This window comes from Halichondria panicea, chromosome 4, assembly GCF_963675165.1.
Source record: "Halichondria panicea chromosome 4, odHalPani1.1, whole genome shotgun sequence".
Lineage (NCBI taxonomy): Eukaryota > Metazoa > Porifera > Demospongiae > Suberitida > Halichondriidae > Halichondria > Halichondria panicea.
In genome coordinates, this window is record NC_087380.1 from 6,575,860 (window position 1) to 6,600,146 (window position 24,287).

The 24,287-nt window shown below is 41.0% G+C and overlaps 3 protein-coding genes and 1 long non-coding RNA gene across 7 annotated transcripts in view; 2 read left to right on the plus strand and 2 right to left on the minus strand.

Annotated features, from left to right (window-relative positions):
• The window catches only part of LOC135335283 (uncharacterized), a 29,089-nt gene that overhangs the window by 2,733 nt on the left and 2,069 nt on the right, over positions 1-24,287 (plus strand). The window contains exons 1-16 of one of the 4 annotated variants that reach the window (XM_064530731.1): positions 15,376-15,535; positions 15,590-15,697; positions 15,791-15,937; positions 15,986-16,111; positions 16,177-16,280; positions 20,132-20,295; positions 20,360-20,538; positions 20,600-20,712; positions 20,776-20,855; positions 20,905-20,995; positions 21,049-21,148; positions 21,326-21,366; positions 21,716-21,859; positions 22,109-22,324; positions 23,072-23,215; positions 23,468-23,671. In XM_064530731.1, coding sequence (XP_064386801.1) covers positions 15,486-15,535; positions 15,590-15,697; positions 15,791-15,937; positions 15,986-16,111; positions 16,177-16,280; positions 20,132-20,295; positions 20,360-20,538; positions 20,600-20,712; positions 20,776-20,855; positions 20,905-20,995; positions 21,049-21,148; positions 21,326-21,366; positions 21,716-21,859; positions 22,109-22,324; positions 23,072-23,215; positions 23,468-23,671 — 2,011 coding nt within the window. In that variant the 5' untranslated portion in view covers positions 15,376-15,485. Of the gene's footprint in view, positions 1-15,375; positions 15,536-15,589; positions 15,698-15,790; positions 15,938-15,985; positions 16,112-16,176; positions 16,281-20,131; positions 20,296-20,359; positions 20,539-20,599; positions 20,713-20,775; positions 20,856-20,904; positions 20,996-21,048; positions 21,149-21,325; positions 21,367-21,715; positions 21,860-22,108; positions 22,325-23,071; positions 23,216-23,467; positions 23,672-24,287 lie in introns of those variants that run through there. The other 3 variants (XM_064530732.1, XM_064530734.1, XM_064530733.1) reach the window with 3 other exon arrangements.
• On the plus strand, positions 1,106-3,000 carry LOC135335285 (mucin-4-like). Its single transcript, XM_064530736.1, has 7 exons — positions 1,106-1,363; positions 1,412-1,643; positions 1,692-1,970; positions 2,027-2,148; positions 2,197-2,478; positions 2,531-2,799; positions 2,861-3,000. Exons 1-6 carry the CDS (start codon positions 1,244-1,246, stop codon positions 2,786-2,788), a joined length of 1,293 nt encoding a protein of 430 aa, XP_064386806.1. The 5' UTR covers positions 1,106-1,243; the 3' UTR covers positions 2,789-2,799; positions 2,861-3,000.
• Positions 15,966-16,654, minus strand: LOC135335287 (uncharacterized). The gene is made up of 3 exons (XR_010394476.1): positions 16,475-16,654; positions 16,190-16,319; positions 15,966-16,098 (listed from the first exon to the last, which is right to left on the minus strand). It is a non-coding gene; the product is annotated as an uncharacterized LOC135335287 (long non-coding RNA).
• On the minus strand, positions 16,675-18,235 carry LOC135335284 (uncharacterized). Its single transcript, XM_064530735.1, has one exon. The coding sequence runs from the start codon at positions 18,094-18,096 to the stop codon at positions 16,786-16,788; it is 1,311 nt and encodes a 436-aa protein (XP_064386805.1). The 5' UTR covers positions 18,097-18,235; the 3' UTR covers positions 16,675-16,785.

Sequence of the window (24,287 nt, forward strand, 5' to 3'; positions counted from 1 at the left end):
AAATAAGAGTGTTCACACAAGATGGAAATGCCACTGGTAACTACCGTATAGCGAGAATATTTCGAGGGTATAAATTTTTGCAGAATGACCGCTAGAAAAAGTTTTTTTTTGTGGATTTAATGTACACGGAATAGCAGCCTTTCTGCCATGCACGCAATATTTAATTCTTGGGTATAAATGTTCGCGATACATGCGAAAACGGAAACATTAATTTTATACCCTCGAAATATGCACGCTATACGATATACAGCTAGTCAGTGATGTTATGTTGCTCATTCCATCATATAGAGCCGGGTGACTACACTGCTGTCAATGCCACCGTCACGTTTGTTAGTGGAACCGGACCAGGATCTGAGATGTGCATAGACATTGATATTGTATCTGATGATAATTTGGTAGAGTTTGATGAAGTGTTCCTGGTGACAGCACAATCCCTCAATCCTAATGTCAACGTCATCAATAATACCACCGTTATTATTGTAAATAGTGATGGTAGGTGAATTATATTGTATGCAATTTGGTACCCCCCTCCCTCATTTACATGCAGAGCCAGTATTCAGGTTTACACAAGACGTGGTGACAGCTTGTGAGAGTGAGGGTGTTGCCATGGTATTCGGCATTGAGCTTGTATCTGGGACACTTGCTATCCCTATTGACATTACCATTGAAATAGATAATGTGTCCAACACACTGACATTTCCTTCTGGGTCTGTCCCCAACAGTAACACAACACTCAATTTAATCACTACCCTCAACGGCACCAATCGGATTCTTTTGGCCATGGCAACAGTGACACCTCTGGGCTCATTTCAATTCAATATGAACTCTACCACTGTAGCCCTGTTCACTGATGACAGTGAGTAGTTGAGTCAGTGCATGTATCAGCTGTTAGTTTGTTGCCCCTTTACAGGTGAGCCAATGCTCTACTGCACTTCATTTGTACGAGGCTCCTCATCTGATGATGGAACCACAGAAGTTGATTTACAGAATGGTCCCTTCAGGTTTCTGGAACAAAATTACACTTCTATCTTTGTAAGTCTACCCAGTTTGTGTTTTCACAAATTCACAGTACACTTACTAGGTCAACAGCAATGGAGATGTGTCTCTTAGTGCTGCGTTTACAAGTATTTCTCCAGGAGTGCTCCCACTTGTATCGTCCAACCCCCCGGTATTAGCCCCATTTTGATCAGATTTAAATCCAAATGCTGGTGGGTTAGTACTTTATGCCGAGACTCAAGACTCCATGCTCCTCACACGAGCTGCTAATGAAGTGAGCACTGCCTTTCCTGGCCAGCCTACCTTCACTCCTATGTCTCTGTTCATCGCTACTTGGCTTCAAGTCCCTCCCTTTGGTGATCCTGAGGTGAGTCGATGTAATACTTATCTGCAATAATCATGGATCTTTATTCAGGTAAATACTTTCCAAGTCGTCATGGCATCAGATGGTCAACGTTCATTTGTCCTTTTCCTCTACGATGACATACAAGGGACAAACGGTGGTCGTGCACTGGCTGGAATCAATGGTGGTGATGGTGTCCGCTCTGTGACTGTACCTGGCTCCTTGTCAGAAGCTATTATGAACATCACGACCACTAGCAATGTGGGGAGGCCTGGAGTGTGGATGTACAGAGTGGACACTGATGGTAGGTGAATTATTGTTGTGTGCAATTTGGTATCCCCCACACATACAGAACCAGTATTTAGGCTTACACATGAACAAGGCGTGGTTACAATTTGTGATGAGGTGATTATTGAACTGGTGTCTGGGACACTGGCTTTCCCTACTGAGATCACCATTGAAATAGACAATGTGCTCAACACACTGACCTTTCCCTCTGGGTCTGTCCCCAACACTACACTGAGTTTCAGGCCCACCCTCATCAGCAACAACCGAAGACTTGTTGCATTGGCAACAGTGACACCTGTGGGCTATATAAACTCTGCCATCGTAGCCCTGTTCACTAATGACAGTGAGTAGTTGAGTGCATGTATCAGCTGTTATAGTTTCAGTGTTGCCCCTTTACAGGTGAGCCTGTGCTCTACTGCACTTCATTTGTACGAGGTTCCTCATCAACCGATGGATTTGTACAAGTTAATTTACAGAATGGTCCCTTCAGGTTTCTGGAACAAAATTACACTTCTATCTTTGTAAGTCTACCCAGTTTGTGTTTCACTAATTCACAGTACACTTACTAGGTCAACAGCAATGGAGATGTGTCTCTTAGTGCTGCGTTTACAAGTTTTTCTCCAAGAGTGCTCCCACTTGCATCGTTCAACCCCCCGATATTAGCCCCCTTCTGGTCAGATTCAGATGCAGGTGATGGTGGGTTAGTACTTTATGCAGAGACTCAAGACTCCATGCTCCTCACACAAGCTGCCAATGAAGTGATGACTGCCTTTCCTAACCAGCCTACTTTTACTCCTATGTCTCTGTTCATTGCTACTTGGCTTCAAGTCCCTCCCTTTAATGGCCCTGGGGTGAGTCGATACAACACGTACTTATCTGCAATGATTCTGGATCTTTATTCAGGTAAATACTTTCCAAGTCGTCATGGCATCAGATGGTCAGCGTTCATTTGTTATTTTCGTCTACGATGACATACAATGGATAAACGGTGGTAGTGCACTGGCTGGAATCAACGGTGGTGATGGTGTCCGCTCTGTGACTGTACCTGGCTCCTTATCACTAAGTATCATGAACATAATGACCACTAGCAATGTGGGGAGGCCTGGAGTGTGGATGTACAGAGTGGACACTCCCGACATTATTAATCCCAGTGAGCCCTAACAACCAACAATGTGAGTTTATCCCAACATTTGAGCGTGTGAGCTGATTATATATTCTTGTTTTTACATGCAGGTTCAAGCTTACACCATTGACTGCTGTATAGTATATCGAATTTATAAGTAGAAATATTATCGTAGTGACAGTATACATAATTATTGCATAAATCAACATCGTAATTATAAATAAATATGCACAATTGTATATCAGAGACATCGTCCAAGGCCAATTTTTCTATAGAAGAACAGAAGAACAAAAGAGTTTTCTATAATTAGTGGGGGGAGGGTATACTGAACAAACAGAATAGCCGACACTTAGTTACCCACACACTGAGAGTATGAATTTGGTCGTGGAAGCGATACAGAAAGGAGCCTTTATTTTAGAAATCGAACAATTCAAGCTCAATTATTATTATTCAAGCTTTACAGTCACAGTGTGAGGTGATGATAGAAGCTTGTGAAAGTAATGGAACATGGAGTGGATCTGCTCATTGTATACGCTGAGAAACCTTTATTATACGTATTATAGTTATCTATAAATTTCATTCACAATGGCAAACTAGTGCGCTGTGACCATTCACTGTTGTGATGCTGGATACATGAACTCTCAAAGGAAGGAATTGTGGGACTGGAGTGACATGCACTGGCATGCATGGGTCATGTAAAACTTGTCAATTAAGGTATAGAGATTATTGAAACTGAATGTCTAGCATTAAGTTAATACTCAAACAGCCATCTGTTCAGACCTCTCTGTACTTAGTATACATGTATAGCGGAATCACAGTTACAGTCTTGACTGTATATAGTCCATGCATGCAGATCGACTTGAAAGAACTGTTACTATACTCAAAGCAGTTATATACGGCGGCTATATAGTGTCTGCAGGTGCAGAACAATGAGAATTAACATGTCTGGCAAAGGAGTGAACATGTGGTGTAGCTAGCTAGTGTTAACTGACTTAACAGTCTGTCTCTGTTATGTATTTGTCCCCATTAAGTACTCAGGGGCATCATATTAGTGTCTCTGCATAAAGTACTAACCCACCAGCACTTGAATCGGTATCTGACCAGAAGGGGGCTAATATCAGGGATCTTCAGATCGAGTCAAGTGGGAGCACTTCCGGAGCAAAATTTGCATTAAGAGATACATCACCATTGGTGTTGACCTAATAAAATGCATGTGTACTGTGAATTCATGAAAACACAAACTGGGTAGACTTACAAAGATAGAAGTGTAATTTTGTTCCAAAAACCTAAAGGGACCATTCTGTAAATCAAGTTGTGCATGTGGTTCCATCAAGAGATGAGGAGCCTCGTACAAATGAAGTGCAGTAGAGCACTGGCTCACCTGTAAAGGGGCAACAAAGTAATAATAGTATATTCTTATACACTGAACTACTCACTGTCATCAGCATATTGAAACCTAACAATAGCTTACCGTATCTGAACAACAACATACACATGCAAGTCATGTAATTAATTAGTCCAAAGTTGGGGGGCTCATAACTTGAGTTTTTATGCAGAGACTCAAGACTCCATGCTCCTCACACGAGCTGCTAATGAAGTGAGCTATACTACAGTATATAATATATCTTTATAACATCACATCACATGACTGTATGGCCATAATAATTATGGTACACCGTTAATTGTTCATGCATAAAAATCTAATTTTGCTAATAATAGAATAGAATCCTGTGTAGAGTAACAAAAGTACATGCACCCATGCATTCGTAATGATAGCCAAATTAATCCATATTCATTTAAATATGCATTCAAGTTAATTAACCTTGTATGTTACATTGCATGAGTAGGGGAGATATGTGAAGTACGTTACCTGCCCACCAAACTTCTAGGTTACTAGGTAACAAACCACAGCCGTAATAGCTGCATGTTGTAGCAATTGTCTGCAGGTACTATAATATGAGGACTCTCAGGCAGGCAAAGCTGTGGCGAGATTGCGAGCCTATTTTGTGATCCAGTTTAAATAGTATAGCGCTAGTCTCGTAGCATGATGAGGGTGGAATGCAGCACACAATGACATTAATTCGTGTCTGTAAGAGAAGGAACCTGAATCACTTGATGAATTAGGTGTGAATTCTCACTTCACAATATTATTGTGTGGTTAATTAGCTGCACTTATAGGTTATTATAATTATAATTATAGCATGAAGGTTCTGAATCATAAAATTATAGCAAGGGTATACCTGCATGCATGCATGTATCCATAGATACTATAGTATCTATGATGATCATGACTTGTCTGTCATTGAATGATTGTAATTTCTTAATAATACTGCATACTTTATAACAATAATTATGAGGTTAGCTATACTTATAACTATATATGCATATACTTATGACTCAACAACTTTGATCAGGAGTGTCATAAAAATATAACATTGTAGAAAAATTAGGCGTAGATACATGTTTTGATCTATAATGAATAACTATATATGTATGTAGCAAAGGGTTTAGCATACGTATACTGGTTAATATTGTGAGATCATTTGCATACCTGTCACTTGCAATAGGAGTCCATCTCATTGTAAAACCAGTTGTATAAGTATAGGGATTGGCAACCGATTTGTAGATTTTTAGCAATTTTAGATATAGCCATGCGACTTGAATGTATATAGTTTATAATTCTGTAAATTACAACGTTAACTCTATAATCTCTTATCTGCCATTATATAATTATTCTAGATTTTAGTGTCTAGTCATGAGGTAAAACTAACCTTGATCCCCCTATATATACTGTGCACTCCATGTGCATAGTACATCGTACATTCATGTACACAGCACTCATTGCCATGCAGAGTTAATTGGTCATTATATTCATAAAAAGCACATGCAGAGGTAGATGTACACAACAAGATATCTGACACCATGCACACAAACACTGGCACAAAAAAGCATGAAGTCTTTAGCTATAGAGGATTCAGGGTTTATATTGGTTGTTATGTCATTGAGCAGTTTCTTCCTTGCCTATATATATAATAGTGTGAAATAGTTCTCCTTCCATTGCACTTTGAGCAGCCTCAACAACGACCCCATCTCTGAGTCCGTCTTGAATCCTGCCATCTTCAAATCATGGTCGTTCACTGGTATATCTTCCCTTCTCACCAAATGACACCGGTCACAGCTGTACCCTCAGTAGCTGGCTGTAGTGTGTGTCTGTGACCTCTCATGACCCTTCAGGCTCGCTCCAACTCGGCCATGCATGCACATTGCCTTTGGTGGGAAGCCGTGCAGGGTGAGGGTGGTGCCAGGCTAATACAATTCAGTGTAAGAAGAATGCTGTGTTGCATGTCTCGGGTATTAGAAAATCCACCCTCATGTAAGCATAGCCTGTTGATGTGTTGTGGGTGGGTGGCTAGCCTCGAATCCACGCCGATTAAAATTTTAATCGGCGTGGATTCGAGGCTAGTGGGTGGCTAAACAAGTTAGCTTATATTAGGAACACATTCTCACGGAGTTTCATGTTGCCACGCTATATATGCAAATGTATTATTATCGTGCTAGTGAGGAATTATGCATGATTGGTCAAATTAGTATATACACTGTAGTGTATACAATTGCAAACTAACTAACCAATAGTATACTTAATTAGCTACACCTCAGTCTATTTCTAATGTCATGGCGCAGAAAAAGGCGTGGCCTACCTTATCCACATAGATAAAAATTACTGGCACTGACTGTGTAAAAGTGAAAATGATCATATCAGGAGTCATGAATATTCAATAGACATGCACTCCTGTGTCATACATATAGGTGATATTAGATCTATATATACCTGTGATTTTATAGCTAACTCTCCGGCCATAATTATTATTTGCACAGCCTTGATTATGGGCAACAGACTCTAAGTGTTGACATGCATGCAGCTGGGACATTTCAGATTTAAAACTCATACTGCAGAACCCATACTTGATGCCCAGCCCCACGAAGCTCAATCTCCCTATCCACCCATCCCATGTGTCGCCGGAGTGAGGATCCGTTACCAGCTGTACCAGGGAAAAACTTCTCAAGTATAGCACTCGAGTTGCTTTGGAGAGGAGAACCGGGATGACGTGTTCAAGGTCCTCAGTGCAGTAGAAATGGAAACTCCTTCGTATGAGTTTAGCTGCAGAGTGAGAAGTGTGTGCATTCTGAGACTGATATAAATCTAGATATGAACCTAATTATTGCATGACGGACAATGGGTGTAATGGTTCGCATAGCCCATCTTGTATGCAGTGCATGCATGCATGTACAGTGGACACCTTTGGAGAACATTGTTTTGGCTTTTACAGAGGTGCCTTTGTTAGGGGTTGTTTTGTACACAAACTGTTTACCTTATTGTTACTATTATAAACGAGTACTAATTTTAGCGAATTTGTACACTAAATTAAGTATGTGCTAATAATAAAACGCAATTAAAAATTATGAATCTCAAAATAAAAATAACTTTTTTTTTAAAGTATACTTTTGTATAAATCAATGAACTCTTGGTATAATGTAATGTACTTTTGAGAGTATGCTAAGCAAGCTAGCCCTTTTTTCTGACTACAAACTTTCGATTCAAAAACTCATACTTGTACATATTTTGACTGATGTAATGAATTTGCTACAAATCCACCAAAATAAGTACCTTAAAAACAGAGAAAAATCTGAAAACGCTAAAATTACTACCCGTCTATAATAACATTAAGGTATTTGGGACCTGGATGCCTGGCGGTTATAATTATAGCAGCTGGCCTTTATTTGGAGGTGGTTGTTATCAGAGGTTCCAGTCTTACTGTAAGTATATACCCGTGTACAACCTGCATCATGTTAGTACGCTGTTTTGAAGATTTGTGGTCGTGCATGGTGCTGCAGTGTTGCCAAGCTGGACATTACTTCTTGCGCTTGACATGTCAAATTGTTCACATTGTATTTAATTGTGCTTCACTAAAGAGCGCACGAAGTTTGAATGCAGTTTTGTGTAAATACATTTGCACCGGCTAAAACTGCGAAGAGAAGATGAAGTTGTGTTTGCTAGTCCGAGAATTTTGTAGAACCTATAAATTGATAAAGGTTGTTTTATTGTGAACACATGCATGCATGTATGAGCTCGATCACTATATGCAAGTCCGATGTAGATAATATGCTTGCGGTAAACATGAGTGTGTGAAGTATTAAAATATGAGGTGAGTGCATCTTAATCTCACAAGCAAATGTTACTCTTTCAACATGTCTCTGCATGGCCTTACTTTATTTGTATAATTATAATTATAGCTATCAACGTAGATGTGTGTTACAGATCGCTCGTATATATATACTGCTAGGACAGCTTCGTACATTTTCTCACTTATAGCCATGCAGTAAATATATACATGCAACGGTGCTCATTGAGGTAAGGTCTATATAAGTGTATAATATTAAGCCTCTACTAATGCATTACCATATACTGCATGCGTGCAAGTTATGTTGCCAGTTGGACCTGAGATTAACAGCTGAGATTTCCTCCTACATGCATATTCGAGAAAAATTGTATATGGTGGCATAACGGTTAGGGCATGGCAAATTATGCTAGCATAACGTTTGGAATAATAGGTGGTGCTGGGACTAGTAGAATCAGAGGAATGAGAGAGACTAGAAATGCTGATTTTATCCTCGGTGGACTATTCCCTGTGCATTCCAGGGGGTACTGTGAACACTTCAATCGTATAAACATTGTAGAGGCCATGCTCTTTGCACTGGATACCATCAACTCTGACCCAAATCTTTTACCGAATGTTACGCTTGGTTATGATATTCGAGACACCTGTTTTATTGAGCAGATTGGTTTGGATGAAACTGCCGATTTGATTATCACACCTATGCAAGGCACGTGCTCAGCAACTGCTGGTGAATCAATAAATCAAACGGTCGCGAACACAACTACTCTAACCACCTTTGGTCTTGTGGGAGCAGCATCTAGCTCTGTATCAATTCCCGTAGCTGGCCTTACCCGTTTATTTACAGTCCCTCAAGTCAGTTTTGCTTTTACCTCAGATATTCTTGGAGATAGGGAGCGATACCCGTATTTTTTTCGGACCGTACCTTCAGATTCATTTGAGGTACAAGCTATTATTGACGTGATTCAGCATTTCGGTTGTACTTACATTTCAACAATATTCTCTTGAACACTTATGGCCGCTTTGGGATTGATAGTCTAGTAAGGATAGCTGGTGAAATAGGCATATGTATAGATCTAAACAAAGGCATTGATGAGACAGCTACTGTATCTGATTATCAAAAAATAGCAGATAAACTTTCAAGATCAACAGCAAATGTTGTGGTGTTTTACTCTACCCGACAGCATGTACAAGAACTATTCAAACACCTTGAAAATGTCACAACACGGCACTTTACCTGGATAGGTAGTAGTGGCTGGACGCAACTGGCCAACGAATTTCCTCCAAATATAGTGTCCGGTTTCTTTGGAGTTTTGCCTATTTCAAATCATGCTAATTTGTTCCATAGCTACTATTCAAATCTCACACTGGGGAACAATTTACGAGATCCGTGGTTTCCCGAGTTCTTCCACAATTTTTTCAATTGCTCTGGTGAAGATTGTCCGCTAGCCGGAGTGACAGCTGGCAGTGATGATTTTTTTGTACCATTGGTGATCGATGCTGTGTACACACATGCCCATGCCCTCCAGAACTATTTGAATGACATTTGCGGGTCCCCTGTTGTCTGGAATAGAGAGACGAGCTCATGTAATGGCCAAAATGGAACGTTTGATCGATCGAATTTATTACAGTATGTAGCAAATGTGAATTTTACTAGTTTGACAGGCAATCGTGTAGTTTTCAACGAAAATGGAAGCGTAAAGTCATTTACGTTTAGAGTAACGAATTATCAAGCCAAGACAGAGCAAAATGAAGTTAGCTACAGCCTTGAGAACATTGGAATGTGGAGTGAGCTCAACGCTTTAGATGTAAGTCAGGACACATCAGTACAATTTTTCGATTTTTCAGGAGCAATGATCCCTGAGGCTGTTAGCTCAGCGTGTAGTTCTTGTGCTCCTGGCCAGTACATTCGCAGAATCGACGGTGCGTGCTGTGGTCTTTGTGATAGTTGCCTGGGTGTGCTGTTTTCAAATAGTTCGCTAGCTTCCAATTGCAGTAATTGCTCTGTGTACGGTGAAATGTGGGGTAACACTCCAACTGTTGGAAGTAATGGTTGTGTCGAGATACCCAAAGTATTTTTGTCATTCAGTCATCCTTTTGCTATTGTGGTTTCAGCTGGATCTGTCCTCGGTATAATCCTGTTGATTGTGGCCGTTGTATTGCTGGCAGTGTTTTGGAACTCACCTGTCATTAGGGCTTCCAGTCGAGAATCTGTTATACTAGTTCTAATTGGTGCAGCTAGCAGCTTCGTAAGTAGCTTCATCTACTTATCTCCGCCCTCTAGCAATTTGTGTTCTGCAGCGAATTTTGTTGTGGTTTTGTTTCTCGCTAATGAACGGATCTTTGCTGATCAAGGTGATTAGAATCACTCGAATCTTTGTCTTTGAGAGATCGCGGACAAAGCAGCTGAAATGTGTTCAGTGGTATCACCAAGTTCTCTTCTCTCTTTTGATTGTGTGCGGTCAAATGGTTATTGTGTTGCTCTCAGTCACTATTGTAAATCCCAATGTCTTGCGTGAAGTACGACTTAACACAATGAATCTCAACTCTCAACCAGAAATTATCGTTACCTGTGAGGCTGAGCCAATTCTGGGTTTCATTGTTTCAGTTTTGTACGAGGCTGGTCTTATTTTAATCACTGCGGTGCTAGGCACCATGACGTTTAAGAGTCCTGCCAATTTTAACGAGTCAAAAACCATCTGTGTTTCAGCGTATATCCTACTAACGATTTGGACCATGTTTTTCGTTTCTTATTTCTTCACTGGATCTGCTCAGAGCCTTCAAAATGCGTTTATCGCCCTGACAACCACTCTCGGAGCTTATACGATATTAGTCAGTGTTGTTGGACCACGGTTGTTTACTGTAATCATCAGGAAAGATGAGGACTCTAAAAGTAAACAAACTTATGATGTATCCCCTGCTGTAACGATGAACACTATGACTAGTAATGCTGTGACAATTGGCAGCAACTTATATAGCTAAGTCCTATTTGCTTATATCTACTGCTGCACATTAAAACACAGATTGTATAGTTTGAGTGGCTGACTATTATAGTAACGTGTTCTGTTTTACCTAGGCCTTTTAAGCCATTGTTTTATTTGTTGTTGTTGTAGTAAAAGTGGTTGAATAAGAAAGCATGAACGTTGCATGGATTTGCCTTGACAATACATTATAATAGGAACATAAACTCTTATTGATAGCATTTGTAAACCATATGTGAATGTGTACGTAGTAAACGATGTGTACAAAAATCCGTTTAGGAAGGAAGTAATAGTTAATACATGGCAATGAGTACTCCTACTCCTCAGGCACCACAATAATTGAGAGGTGGTGTCCCTATAAAATAATGTTTTGCTGTGTTGGTGAAGGGTGAGAATGTGCATACCACCTTAATGTAAAATAGGTGTTTTGAGATCTATAGTGGTGTGCCCTGACCTTGCATGTACTCCATACAATGGCACCATAATCATACAATGGTGACTCTGTCACAATAGACTATTAAGCAGTTTAATTATAGTCATTCATACATGCACTTGACTTGTGTAAGATTGGATACAGCCTGGCTGCATGGAGATACAGTGAGGGCTTGTGAGTATATAGATGCTCCAATTTGTATTTTCCGCTGAGAAACCTTTATTATGTGCATTAAACAGTTCTCTGTTTGTATTCATTACTGATTTATTATCCCTGCAGTAATATCTTGCCTTGAGCTACAAATGGAGTCATTTCCATGGCAATGGGTCAGAGACCTTTCAATACCGCGGCAATGTACACCTGGGACAGCAAGTATTGCAAGGCTTCGAGTTTTAGATTTGTCATAGATTGTTTGTTTTTGCGCATAATATTTCACAACTGCGAGCTTAAGGCCCGAAAATTGCATGCAGCCTTAAATCCTATATACAGCTGTTACACTGTCTACACTCTTGATGGGGTGCAGCCATATGGTGCGGAGGTACGACACACATCTCGTGGTCGCTCTTTTAATTGCATTCCAATCTTTTTGACATTGGTTTTCAATGTAGTGTATTCCTCATAATAACTTTGTCATTCTGTGACTGAAGTTAATGGTATAGATTAGACCTAGATCAAACTGTTTCCGTTGCTGAACCCCAGTGAGAAACACACAGAGCTAGCTAGACAGTCAGTTTCTACATGTACAAGCCTAGAGTTTGTCGTGGCAATGTCGCGGTAAACTGCCAGCTCAGCAAACGTCATCATGCACAATAGAAAAAGTGTCGTACTTCCTCTGGTGCAGCACCAGATTTTATCTCAGTAATGGAACCTGGAGTGGATTAACACAACAATGTGTAGCATCGATGCGCATGCGCAAGCAGAATATACGGTAGTGCATGTGCATGTTTGTGGGTGTCTGTGTGTGTAGACTGCACTGCACAGCTGCTTGGCAAGGCGGATCAATGAAGTCGAAGTAAGAGTTTCCGGATATATAGCTAGTCTAGTCATGTTGTCTTGGACTTCAATTTGTTGATTTGCAAAATAATGCTTCCGAGTTATGCCTACTTGGAATGTTATTGCAGCCTTTTCAGAAGAGCTTGTCTCTGTAAGTGTACTACTAATCTCAGGCTTGAACTTTTGGCATCGATCGTTTTTAACAACAATCATGGTCGATCATTACCCAGTTTTTGTAATTCTGGATTCTGCCTGAACTCCGCACAACTACATGTAGATTCTCATGCAAGCATAGATCAACGGATAGGCAATGCCCCACGTGATGCTAGGTAATACAGTGTGTGACATCACACCCTCTGGTTGGAGGCGAGTTGCGCTCAAGAAAGTACACAATGATCCCTATATCTGCTTATTTTCTCGTAGGGGGCCTAAAAGAGAAATTCAAAGGCATCATGCACACATACACCTAGCCTCGATTTCAGGCCGCGAAGAGAAAGGCGGCCTGGTATACTTTGTATGCGCATGCGCGAAATAATTGACAACAATTCCATCATACAAATTGTAAAAAACGGACAAAGTTACAAAAAGGAAGAATACGTATGACAATGTTACCACAATGGTAGCTTTCAGAGACACTATTAATCAAAGTAGAATAATTATGCTGCAGCAGTGCTGCTTCTTCTAGCTCTGTTTATCAATATTAAAGAGACAGTTCAAGAAGGCCTCCCAGACAGTAGAGCGCCAGCTAGGAAGAGTGGTTGACTCTTTAATACATCAGTAGATCTTGAGTGAATATTAAACTTCCTGAGTATCGAGTTAAAGCTTATTAAAAGCTTTCAGGAGTAATCATTAGCGTCTTTATCTTCAGCAATGGCTTCCTGTCGAACACAAAGGCAAGATTTAGTAGCAGAAGACTTGCCTGGTCCATATTACCACAGCCTCATCAGGGGACCCACAGGAACACATCATGCCTCTCCTACAACATCTGTAGCCTTACAGTGTAGGGTGTCATTAAGTAGAGACTTGGCTTGATACAATAAAGGGCGTAAGAACTCAGTCATCTTTGCACAATACTTCTATGTAACGGACTGTAACTTTAGAATACAAATAGTATACGGTTTATTTTACTGACAGTATCCACAAATACACGGATTACCCCCTTTTTGTGGTAATGTACGCGCATGCGCATACAAAGTATACCAGGCCGCCTTTCTCTTTGCGGCCTGGAATCGAGGCTAACATACACCCAGCACTACTGATAGCTACAGCTGCTATGTTAGTGCCAAGTTTTCTTTTATTCAGCTTGATTTGTGTGAAAAAAACACCAAATTGTCAGTTTGTGTACCTCTATCTCCAATATGAAATAATTTTATAACATGTACGTTTCACATTCAAGTATGTTTATAACTGCATGGAACAATAACTCACTTGGTCCCTTTTATAGGCTACTACTTTTAGTGAAAAGAAAACCTAAAAATTTACTATGGAATTCAAAGCATATTTTCCAGCTCTCAATGCAGTGAAGTAGTGGCAGCACCATGAAACGTTTGTCCGAAGTCCAGAAAGTTGCATACCTCTCCTGCTCTTACGTACTGTACATGGTAATCTAGTTTGAAGTGCTCTAAGACACAGTTTAGGTATTAGAAAGTGGAACACAAGTATCTTTATCTGTATTGTGTGATCGAAGAGATGGCATTTGAAGGAGTTGGGAACAGACCTGTTATGGTTTGTAGAGAGTACTGACACCCCCTTTGGAGCTCACTTCCTCATCACTTTGCATAAGCAGCTCTAAAAGATTAATAGCCTATGTCTAAGTGTATTTGGTGTCTCCTCAAGAGCACAGCTTGCTATAATACTACAAACACTATAAAATCTTTACTGACATTTTGAGTGCACACACCCCTTTTTGCTCATTACACACCCCTTTTTAGCAACTCACCTCATCCAACAGACGTGCTGGGCATTGCCTATCCCTTTCTTTTGTTTTTTGTTTATCTATAATGCAAGCCAATGCGTTTATCATAATTTATATTATGTGTGCTATTAGTATAGCTGCCGTTTGGCACCTCCACCGAGGCATCAGCACCTGCGGTGCTTTCATCCTCACTATAGCAGTCACGGTGATAATACAATTGCATATATAGCGTGGCAACATGGAATCCGTAGAGTATGTGTTCCTAATTTAAGCTAACTTGTTTAACCACCCACACAACACATCAACAGGCTTGCTTACATGAGGGTGGATTATCTAATACCCGGGACATGCAACACAGGATTCTTGTATTACCCACCACCCTCTCCTCTTCATAGGAAACTTATATATAATTATCTTCCACTACCAGATTTATATTTATGCAAGATTTGTGATGAGGTGTACATGCAGTCTACTATAATTCCCTTCCCACTAACGGCAATGTGGCCGATTTGGAGTGAGCCTGAAGGGTCATGAGAGGTCACAGACACACACTACAGACAGACGTAGCAAGTTTAAGTCTTATCCTCAACTAATCTCCGCATACAGCTGTGACCGGCGTCATTTGGCAGAGGAGGGGAGGAAATGAAAGGTTTTCCGAAGCTGCCAGTGCCAACGACCATATGATTTGAAGATGGCAGTTCAAAACGGGCTCATAGATGGGGTTGTTGTTGAGGCTATACTCATGAAAGGCTCATTCCGAAGTAACCATGAAAATTGAGAACATAATTATTAATTTTTTGTGCCATTCAATATAGACACGAATGATATTGAGGCTACATTCCAAAGTAACCATGAAAATTGAGAACATAATTTTTAATTCTTTGTGCCATTCAATATAGACACGAATGTGATATTGAGGCTACGAATTAGAGAACTCATTCCAAAGTAACCATGAAAATTGAGAACATAATTTTTAATTCTTTGTGCCATTCAATATAGACACGAATGTGATATTGAGGCTACGAATTAGAGAACTCATTCCAAAGTAACCATGAAAATTGAGAACATAATTTTGTGCCATCTTCTATATATAGACACAAATGATGTTACATTCCACCATCATCATGTTACAACATCAGCATTGTATACTATAAAAAAGAAAAAGACCTCGCAGTTTTGGTACAGCTTTGCCTGCAGTCCTCATATAATTATATAGTACCTGCAGACAATTGCTACACCATGCAGCTGCTGATCATTACTGCAGCATTTCTGAGTGCAGTTATGCAAAGGTAAGCCTCCTCTTATGCTGAATGGTTCCCAGATACTCTCTTTTGATGATACAGGAGCTGTTGCCAGGAGTTTGGCTCGCCACCATTGTGTCTACTCAACCGTTTGGATGTCCTCCCCTGCAGAGTTGTCAATACACACACAACTCTTCTTCCACAAGACAAGTATGTTCAATATATAGCTCTTGCGCGCGTGCCCTTATAATTATCTAGTATAAGATCAGTTGCACTCTTTTTTTATATCCACGTTGCATGCAGTGAGTATGCGGTATACAGTACAAGGATTCGTGAACGGCCCCTGAGGTGTGAGATTCGTTGCCGTGGTACCAGCCCACAATCTCTCCCTACTGTCGATGGAGATCCCAGAATTTATTATCTTTTCTCTCCAGGATATGGAAAACAAGAGTAATCACAATGTTTCACATTCAACTACTGTAATTTTTTTGCATACAGCTACGATAACCAGCAGCTAATACGGTACAGAGTGCAATGTCCTCGCGACCATTTTTCTTTCTTCAATCTCATGTCTTTGGACCTGGAACCACCTTCTTGCAACAACACAAACACTGGAGAAACAAAGTGAGAAATCTATCATTATAATTATAATAGACGTTGTATTATCCTGAGCCGTAATTCTTTACAAGGTGTGTGGACTACCTTCAAGTGAGCAGAGGAGGAGGTGACTTTGGGTTCCTTGAAGTGTGTGGTAACGTCACCCCTGTCTCCCTCCGGTCACAGCTGGACAGCGGTGAGAGATAGTCACACACATAGCAACATGTCTGTCTGTCTGTGTGTGTGTGTATTCCAGCTATAACTGCTCAACGGTTGCAATGCGACGAAAACTAACAGCTTCTATAGGCTTCTAGCCACGTTCTCTTGGATTTTGATTCGTGGATTAGCAAACTAAAGCTTCTTTCTCGAGTTATGGCTAGTTTGACTCACATTGAAGGCTGTTGCAGTCTCTTCAGAATCTTTCATAGCATCATCTGTCCTCACAAACTTTCTATTCAACATATGAGTTAGCCTTGCACTAAAGCGCTAGCTTTTTGTTGTTAAAACAGCTAGCTAGCAGTTTGTGAAATTGGACACACCCTTTAATTATTCCTGTGGATGTAATGCGCATGCGCGCTCATTCCCCTTCTTCTTCTTCTTCTTCTTTGTAGCCTCCAAATAATGAAGAGTAGCCCATTGGGCAGACGAAAAAGAATATTGAAAATGGGTATTATTATAACACGCAGTAAGAGGGTGGAGCTTTAAACCAATGTGCTTGTGAGAAGGAGATCAGCGCGGGTTTGCCTTAGATCTTTGATGAAGAGCAAGAGCCACTCTTGCGCATGGGCAGCTTTCAGCCAGACAAGGCCTTGCAGGAGATTGTAGAGGGTGTCATGTAGTGCCCTTGGGTCGTGGGGGAGGTGAACACTGATGCAGGATGGGGCATCCTGCAGGAGAGCAAGTCTGCGCATTGAGAGAGCAGGGCAACTTACTAAAAAGTGTGAAGGTGATTCTTCTTCAGTGTTGCATAGTTTGCACGATCCATCACCGGGAGAGATATTTCCTCTGTTGCGATATCTAAACCTGGACGCATCCAGCTCGAGCCCGTCACAGCCCACTAGGAGCCTGATTCTGAAATTTGAGGGGCCATGCATAGAACGATCCAGCTGACAGCATGACCATAGCATCGAAGGGCGACCTAGAAGGGCGGGGAGGGATGAGATAGGGAGATTTGTGCATGTGTCCGTCATCTTGACGTATTGTGTGACTAATGCAGATTTCTTTGCAGCAGTCTTAAAAGACCCTTTGTTTTTCCCGTTTGAGATCATAGACGAGAGTGAAGGGTAGCAACGAGATAAGACTAGTGTGGACCATGTTTTTAAGAGACCTGATGGAGAGTCGGCGAGAAGTCTTTCTACCATAATCTTTTTCGGGAGATCTTCTGAAGACATGCATCCGATAGAGTTAATAAAACAGAGCTGTCTGCAGTCCACCAATGCCGAGATCTCCAACGAGCCAATAAGGCTGGTGAGGGCGAGTGACGGACATCTTGTAGGCAGGCCTTGAATTGTGCGAAGTAGTTTCCTGTGAGTTCTCTCCAACATGTTGAGATCGCTCTTTGTTAGGGACCAGAGTTCTGATCCATAGAGCATAATTGGAAGGCAGAGTGAGGAATAAAGCTTGTGAGAGGTGATTGGGTGGAGGCAGCCGAACCTCGCGCCCACAGAATTCAGGGCAAAGAAGGCACTCCTACCCGCAGAGCAGCGTCCCGAGATTCTGAGGGAGCCAGAAGAAGACACTAAGCGAAGGACACCAAGGTGTTTGTAACTATCTACCTCCTGGATAATTTCCGAACAAACAGAGAAGGAACGGGACTGGCGTCCAGAGGTACGTGATCTTGTTGATTCACCAAATACCATGACTGCCGACTTGGAGGAGTTAATTTCATAGCGCCATGTACTCGTATAATGAGAGACGATATTAAGAAGCTTCTGTAACCCTTCTGGTGAGTCCGCAATGAGAGCAAGATCGTCTGCATACATTGGGGAGGGACAGTGGACCGAGCCAACCATTGCACCTAGGCCACAGTCATGTAGTTGGGCAAGCAGATCATCAACAAAAACTGAGTAGAGAAGCGGAGACAGGATAGCACCCTGACGAACTCCTTGGGAGATAGGGAAGATTCTTGAGCGAGACCCTTTGAGAAGAAAGCAGGACGACAGACGAGAGTACCAGTGGACCAGAATGTGCCAAATTCTAGGGTGTATACCCTTTTCTTGAAGTTTCACAAAAAGGCCTTTATGCCATACCGTGTCAAAGGCCTTCTTCACATCAAGAAATGCGACAAAGGCTTTCTTGCCACACTCCCTGAGAGATTGAACCGTTTCTTGAAATATGAAGGACGTGTGAATTGAGCTGTAACCAGGTCTGAAACCTCCCTGAAGAGGGCTGAGAGATACTCCTTGGTGCAGTATCTTCTCTAAAAGAAGTTTCTCAAAAAGTTTCCCAACATTAGATAGGAAAGAGATTCCTCTATAATTTGAGGGGTTCTTGAGGTCCTTGTCAGCACCTTTTGGAATAGCGATGACTAGACCAAGGGTAAGCAGATCAGGGATGTAGCAGGAAGCAAGCATAGCGTTAAAGATTCTGCACAACTGAAGCTGAACTGCCGGACCAGAGAAGCACAAGTGTTCTGTTTCAATGCCATCAGGACCAGGTGCTTTCTCACGTTTGAGAGTATCTATAGCGTTGGCAATGTCAGATTGGGTGAGTAAGATATCTCCACCCTGGGTGGAATCAAGGAGGTCACGAAACCTATTGTTTACACTTTGCAGGTTGTCGGAGTCAAATAGTGGGCTATGACAGGGGGTACCAAGTGTTTCAAAGTAATTGGCCCAGCCTTCTAAGAGGGTGTCACCAGAATACGAAACATCATTATATACAATGGTGCCAGGGGAAGTTGAGGTGGAGGGAGCGTAGAATCTTTTGATTTCTCTGAAAAGCTTCTTAGAATCTTTATTGGCCAGGTCTAAGTTTAGTAAATATTGCTCTTTGAGCGAGTGACGATGCTGGCGGAGCAATTTCCTGAAGTGGCATTTCTTTGACTTATAGATTTCTTTGAGGGGATTTGCCGGGGCCATTGGTTTACCAGCAGATTTCCAGTGACGAAATGCTGATTTCGACTCAGAGTGGGCAGATTTGAGGTACATAGACCAACCTGGAATAATGTGTTTTTTGTATTTCTTCAGGGGGAGGCCCTTTAATGCCGTGTTATTCATTAAGTGAATCAGGTTAGAGATCGAAGAGTCAATGTGAGAGGAGCAGCCCGGAGCAAGAGGGAATGACCAACTATTGACTGCTGTCTCAAGGGGTGAAGTGTATCTCTCCTCTATTTCAGAACTAGAGAGCTTCGACCAATTCACACGGGGAGTTGAGGAGGAAGTGGTCATGAGAGAGGGAGCTGCAGCAAGGGTGATTTGGATGGTAGCCGAGATTGGAAGGTGGTCAGAGGTATTCAAGGGGCACTCATCCAAAACTTTAGCGGAGGTGAAAGCATCTAAGAAGCGGGAGTGGCATAGGATATGGTCAATGGTTGACTCGCTGTTATGAGCCTCGCTGATATATGTGTGGGAGTGAGTAGAGGAGCCGACGTGTGATATCCAAGATCCAGATCCAGATTCTCCTGGCAGAATCATCTTTGTCTTGAGGGCCTGGTAAGCCACAAAACACTACCATATAACAATATATAGATAACAATATGCATGTACACAGGTCTTTTCTTCTTAGATATTATATACACTGAACTACAGATCCTGGAAGAATCAATTTTCTTCTTTCTTGAGGTCCTGGTAAGCCACATAATACAATAAATAACAACAATAGATGCATGTAAAAAAGTCTATTCTTCTCAGTGACTTTATATAGATAAGCTAACTTTAATATAAAATTCATTATAGATAACACTCTAATACTTTTGAGCGAAAGCAAAAACATGGCGAGAGGCATTAGCACAGCGCCAGCTTGAACACTAGTTCTACTATAAAGGAGAAGCAAATTTCAACAAGTTTTGGATTTACTTTACCCTCTCTCTGACTCTTAAAACTACAGGTACGGTTGAGGTGATACTGAGGACAAGTGAAGACGGACGCTTCCCTGGATTCTCCGCAGCTGTTGTGTGTGTGAGCACTGCCCTCTTGCAAGGACTTGATGATGGTGGGACGTCATTGCCACGAATTGACGGCAGTGGGGTGTCTGCTAAACTTGATCAATTTGTAAGGCGATGTCATTATTATATAAACTATAGATGTGATATTCTTCTGCATGCTATACGTACAGAATTCCAGAGTGAGGAGACAAGTGGAGTATGTGCATCGAGTGAGACGCAGCACAGAAGAGCAGGCTAGGAGTCTGGCATGCAGTGTGGATGATGTCAACATTCCCTTTGATGCTGGGATCACGTATAACAACAAAGTCGTCAGCATCGTGGACATGGCAACAATGAATGTGATTAGGAGGTATATGCTTACGTGCATACACATGTGGGATTCTGTGTTCATAATTATTATTACTTCATAGGCTGCCAGCTCCAATTAACAAACTGACAATATTGGATAACAGTGGCTCTCAACAAGAGTTTTATCGAGAGGCCCCCCTAACCAATAGTACTGTCATGATTTTTCCTGGCCCAGGTGAGTTTGAGTTTGCTCTAACATGCGTGCATACACACTGAGCCTGTCCGCATGTACACACAGGCCCTTTGACTCGAGCTGGAGTGTTTGTCTTCTTCACCAGTGTCACGACCATTCCCGAACTAGGCAACATTTCACCACAGGTATAGCCATACCTGATAGTGTAACCATGTTATCGTCCACTCTCTACAGCTGGTTATTCCCAGTGGTCAGGATGCTGATGTCACCGCTAGTCTCCTGGCAGGTCATGTGAGTCAGGCATCGAACGGTCAAATTGAGTGTAGTACGTTAAAGTGTTATATCGATTGAAAATGTGGTTAAATACATTTTTTGCAGATTACACTGACAATAAGATTCTCCTTGCACTTCTTAACCGGCATATTGTCAACCCAGTGCTGGAAACAGTGATCGATGTGGTACTCAATTGTACTAACAGGTACATTATGTAACAGAGTCAAGTTATACCCCTTATTTCTATGGACCTGTGATGTTACACTCGATCATAATAGTTTAGACTTATATGTAGCACTCAATCATAATTATTTACACTAGAGTTGATTCATAATTCTTTGTTCATAATTATTATGGATTACCATGCACTCACATGATCCAGAGAACAACCAGGAAAAATTGAACAAATTGCTGCAAGCATACGTAAGCTGCAAATAATTACAATTGTATTTCCTACTATATATACTGTAGTGCTATGGAAATTAAAACTAACATGCATTTTTATCGCACATTAATTTTATTGGCTTTTATTCGAGGCCTGTACATGAAATCGCACCCTTTATCGAGGAAATAACTTTTTTCTTTGCCTTATATAATTATGGGCCAAAACGCAATATTTTATGCTTGCATATTATTTCTAACACTATATACCGGTACCATTTTGTGAACTGTGTCGTGTGTGCACACAAGTTCAACAAATACGTGTAGTAGATGTTGTTTATTGTTACTCGTACAACTTGTATGCACAATACAATGTTCTCTATCCATACAGCACTTGACTTTCAGTTCAGTCAGGAGGTGATCTCTGGAGCAGAAGAAAATGGAACAGTTTGCGTTTGTGTGGAGATAGTTACTGATATCTTCCTGCCCAGAAATGTGGAAATAAGAGTGTTCACACAAGATGGAAATGCCACTGGTAACTACCGTATAGCGAGAATATTTCGAGGGTATAAAGTTTCTTGGAATGACCGCTAGAAAAAGCTTTTGTGGATTTAATGTACACGGAATAGCAGCCTTTCTGCCATGCATGCAATATTTAATTCTTGGGTATAAATGTTCGCGATGCATGCGAAAACGGGAAACATTAATTTTATACCCTCGAAATATGCACGCTATACGATATACAGCTAGTCAGTGATGTTATGTTGCTCATTCCCTTATATAGAGCCGGGTGACTACACTGCTGTCAATGCCACCGTCACGTTTATTAGTGGAACCGTTTGTGACGGACCAGGATCTGAGATGTGCATAGACATTGATATTGTATCTGATGATAATTTGGTAGAGTTTTTTGATGAAGTGTTCCTGGTGACAGCACAATCCCTCGATCCTAATGTCAACGTCATCAATAATACCACCGTTATTATTGTAGATAGTGATGGTAGGTGAATTATAATATTTATTGTATGCAATTTGGTACCCTACATGCATTTAACATTTTTTACATACAATCATATACATCGAATGCTTAGCAACATCTATTTTATACATGCACAAGTACACACAGTTTATGTTGAAGTCGTAGTAACGATGATGCAGTGCATCATTAAAAACTAATTTTTAAAAGTCTTTGTGTTCTGCAGTGCCGCTTTGTAGCTTTTATCTCACTCTTGCAGCTACCAATAGCTAGTGCTCTAGTACGTGCAGAGCTAACTACTAAGTAGAATAGCAACTTTCTTAACTGTTTTTGCTATGCAAGAGAACGAAACTGACTTCAATGTGAGTTTTTTTATGTAGATCTAGACTAGCCAGAGCAAAGCTTTAATGTTGCTTGAGGTTTGAGAAACAGAGTCTTCTTTGTGTTAATAATAGCTTAGCTTGCTTAGCACTATTCTAAATCAGTTATATAGGCCTCGTCCAACGGTCACTATGGAGTTTTGAGACCCTTAGGCCCTTAGTAGCACCCTCGCTATGCTCGAGATGCTACAGCCTCGGGCTCGGGTCTCAAAACCCCATAGAGACCTTGGACTCAGCCTATTTTTATAACTATTATAATTATACAGGTACCATTTTGTGAACTGTGTCGTGTGTGCACACAAGCTCAAAACAAATATGTGTAGTATAGATGTTGTTTATTGCTACTCGTACAACTTGTATATGCACAATACAATGTTCTCTATCCATACAGCACTTGACGTTCAGTTCAGTCAGGAGGTGATCTCTGGAGCAGAAGAAAATGGAACAGTTCGCGTTTGTGTGGAGATAGTTACTGATATCTTCCTGCCCAGAAATGTGGAAATAAGAGTGTTCACACAAGATGGAAATGCCACTGGTAACTACCATATAGCGAGAATATTTCGAGGGTATAAAGTTTCACGGAATGACCGCTAGAAAAAGTTTTTTGTGGATTTAATGTACACGGAATAGCAGCCTTTCTGCAATGCACGCAATATTTAATTCTTGGGTATAAATGTTCGCGATACATGCGAAAACGGGAAACATTAATTTTATACCCTCGAAATATGCACGCTATACGATATACAGCTAGTCAGTGATGTTATGTTGCTCATTCCCTCATATATAGAGCCGGGTGACTACACTGCTGTCAATGCCACCGTCACGTTTTTTAGTGGAACCGGATTAGGATCTGAGATGTGCATAGACATTGATATTGTATCTGAGGATAATTTGGTAGAGTTTGATGAAGTGTTCCTGGTGACAGCACAATCCCTCAATCCTAATGTCAACGTCATCAATAATACCACTGTTATTATTATAGATAGTGATGGTAGGTGAATTATAATATTTATTGTATGCAATTTGGTACCCTACATGCATTTAACATTTTTTACATGATACATACAATCATGCATACATCGAATGCTTAGCAACATCTATTTAATACATGCACAAGTACACACAGTTTATGTTGAAGTCGTAGTAACGATGATGCAGTGCATCATTAAAAACTAATTTTTAAAAGTCTTTGTGTTCTGCAGTACCGCTTTGTAGCTTTTATCTCACTCTTGCAGCTACCAATAGCTAGTGCTCTAGTGCAGAGCTAACTACTAAGTAGACTATAGCAACTTTCTTAACTGTTTTTGCTATGCAAGAGATGGAACCTTCAATGTGAGTTTTTTTATGTAGACTAGCCAGAGCAAAGCTTTAATGTTGCTTGAGGTTTGTAGAAACAGAGTCTTCTTAATAGCTTAGCTTGCTTAACACTATTCTAAATCAGTTATAGGCCTCGTCCAACGGTTACTATGGAGTTTTGAGACCCTTAGGCCCTTAGTAGCACCCTCGCTACGCTCGAGATTCGGGTCACAAAACCCCATAGAGACCTTGGACTCAGCCTATAACTATTATATACAGGTACCATTTTGTGAACTGTGTCGTGTGTGCAC

Bases quoted from the DNA above. Each gene is read 5' to 3' on its own strand.
- LOC135335284 (XM_064530735.1), bottom strand. From the start codon at position 18,096: ATGGTTGGCTCGGTCCACTGTCCCTCCCCAATGTATGCAGACGATCTT.
- LOC135335285 (XM_064530736.1), top strand. From the start codon at position 1,244: ATGCTCCTCACACGAGCTGCTAATGAAGTGAGCACTGCCTTTCCTGGC. The intron at 1,971-2,026 runs GTGAGTAGTTGA...GCCCCTTTACAG, and splicing joins AGCCCTGTTCACTAATGACA to GTGAGCCTGTGCTCTACTGC. The intron at 2,149-2,196 runs GTAAGTCTACCC...TACACTTACTAG, and splicing joins AAAATTACACTTCTATCTTT to GTCAACAGCAATGGAGATGT.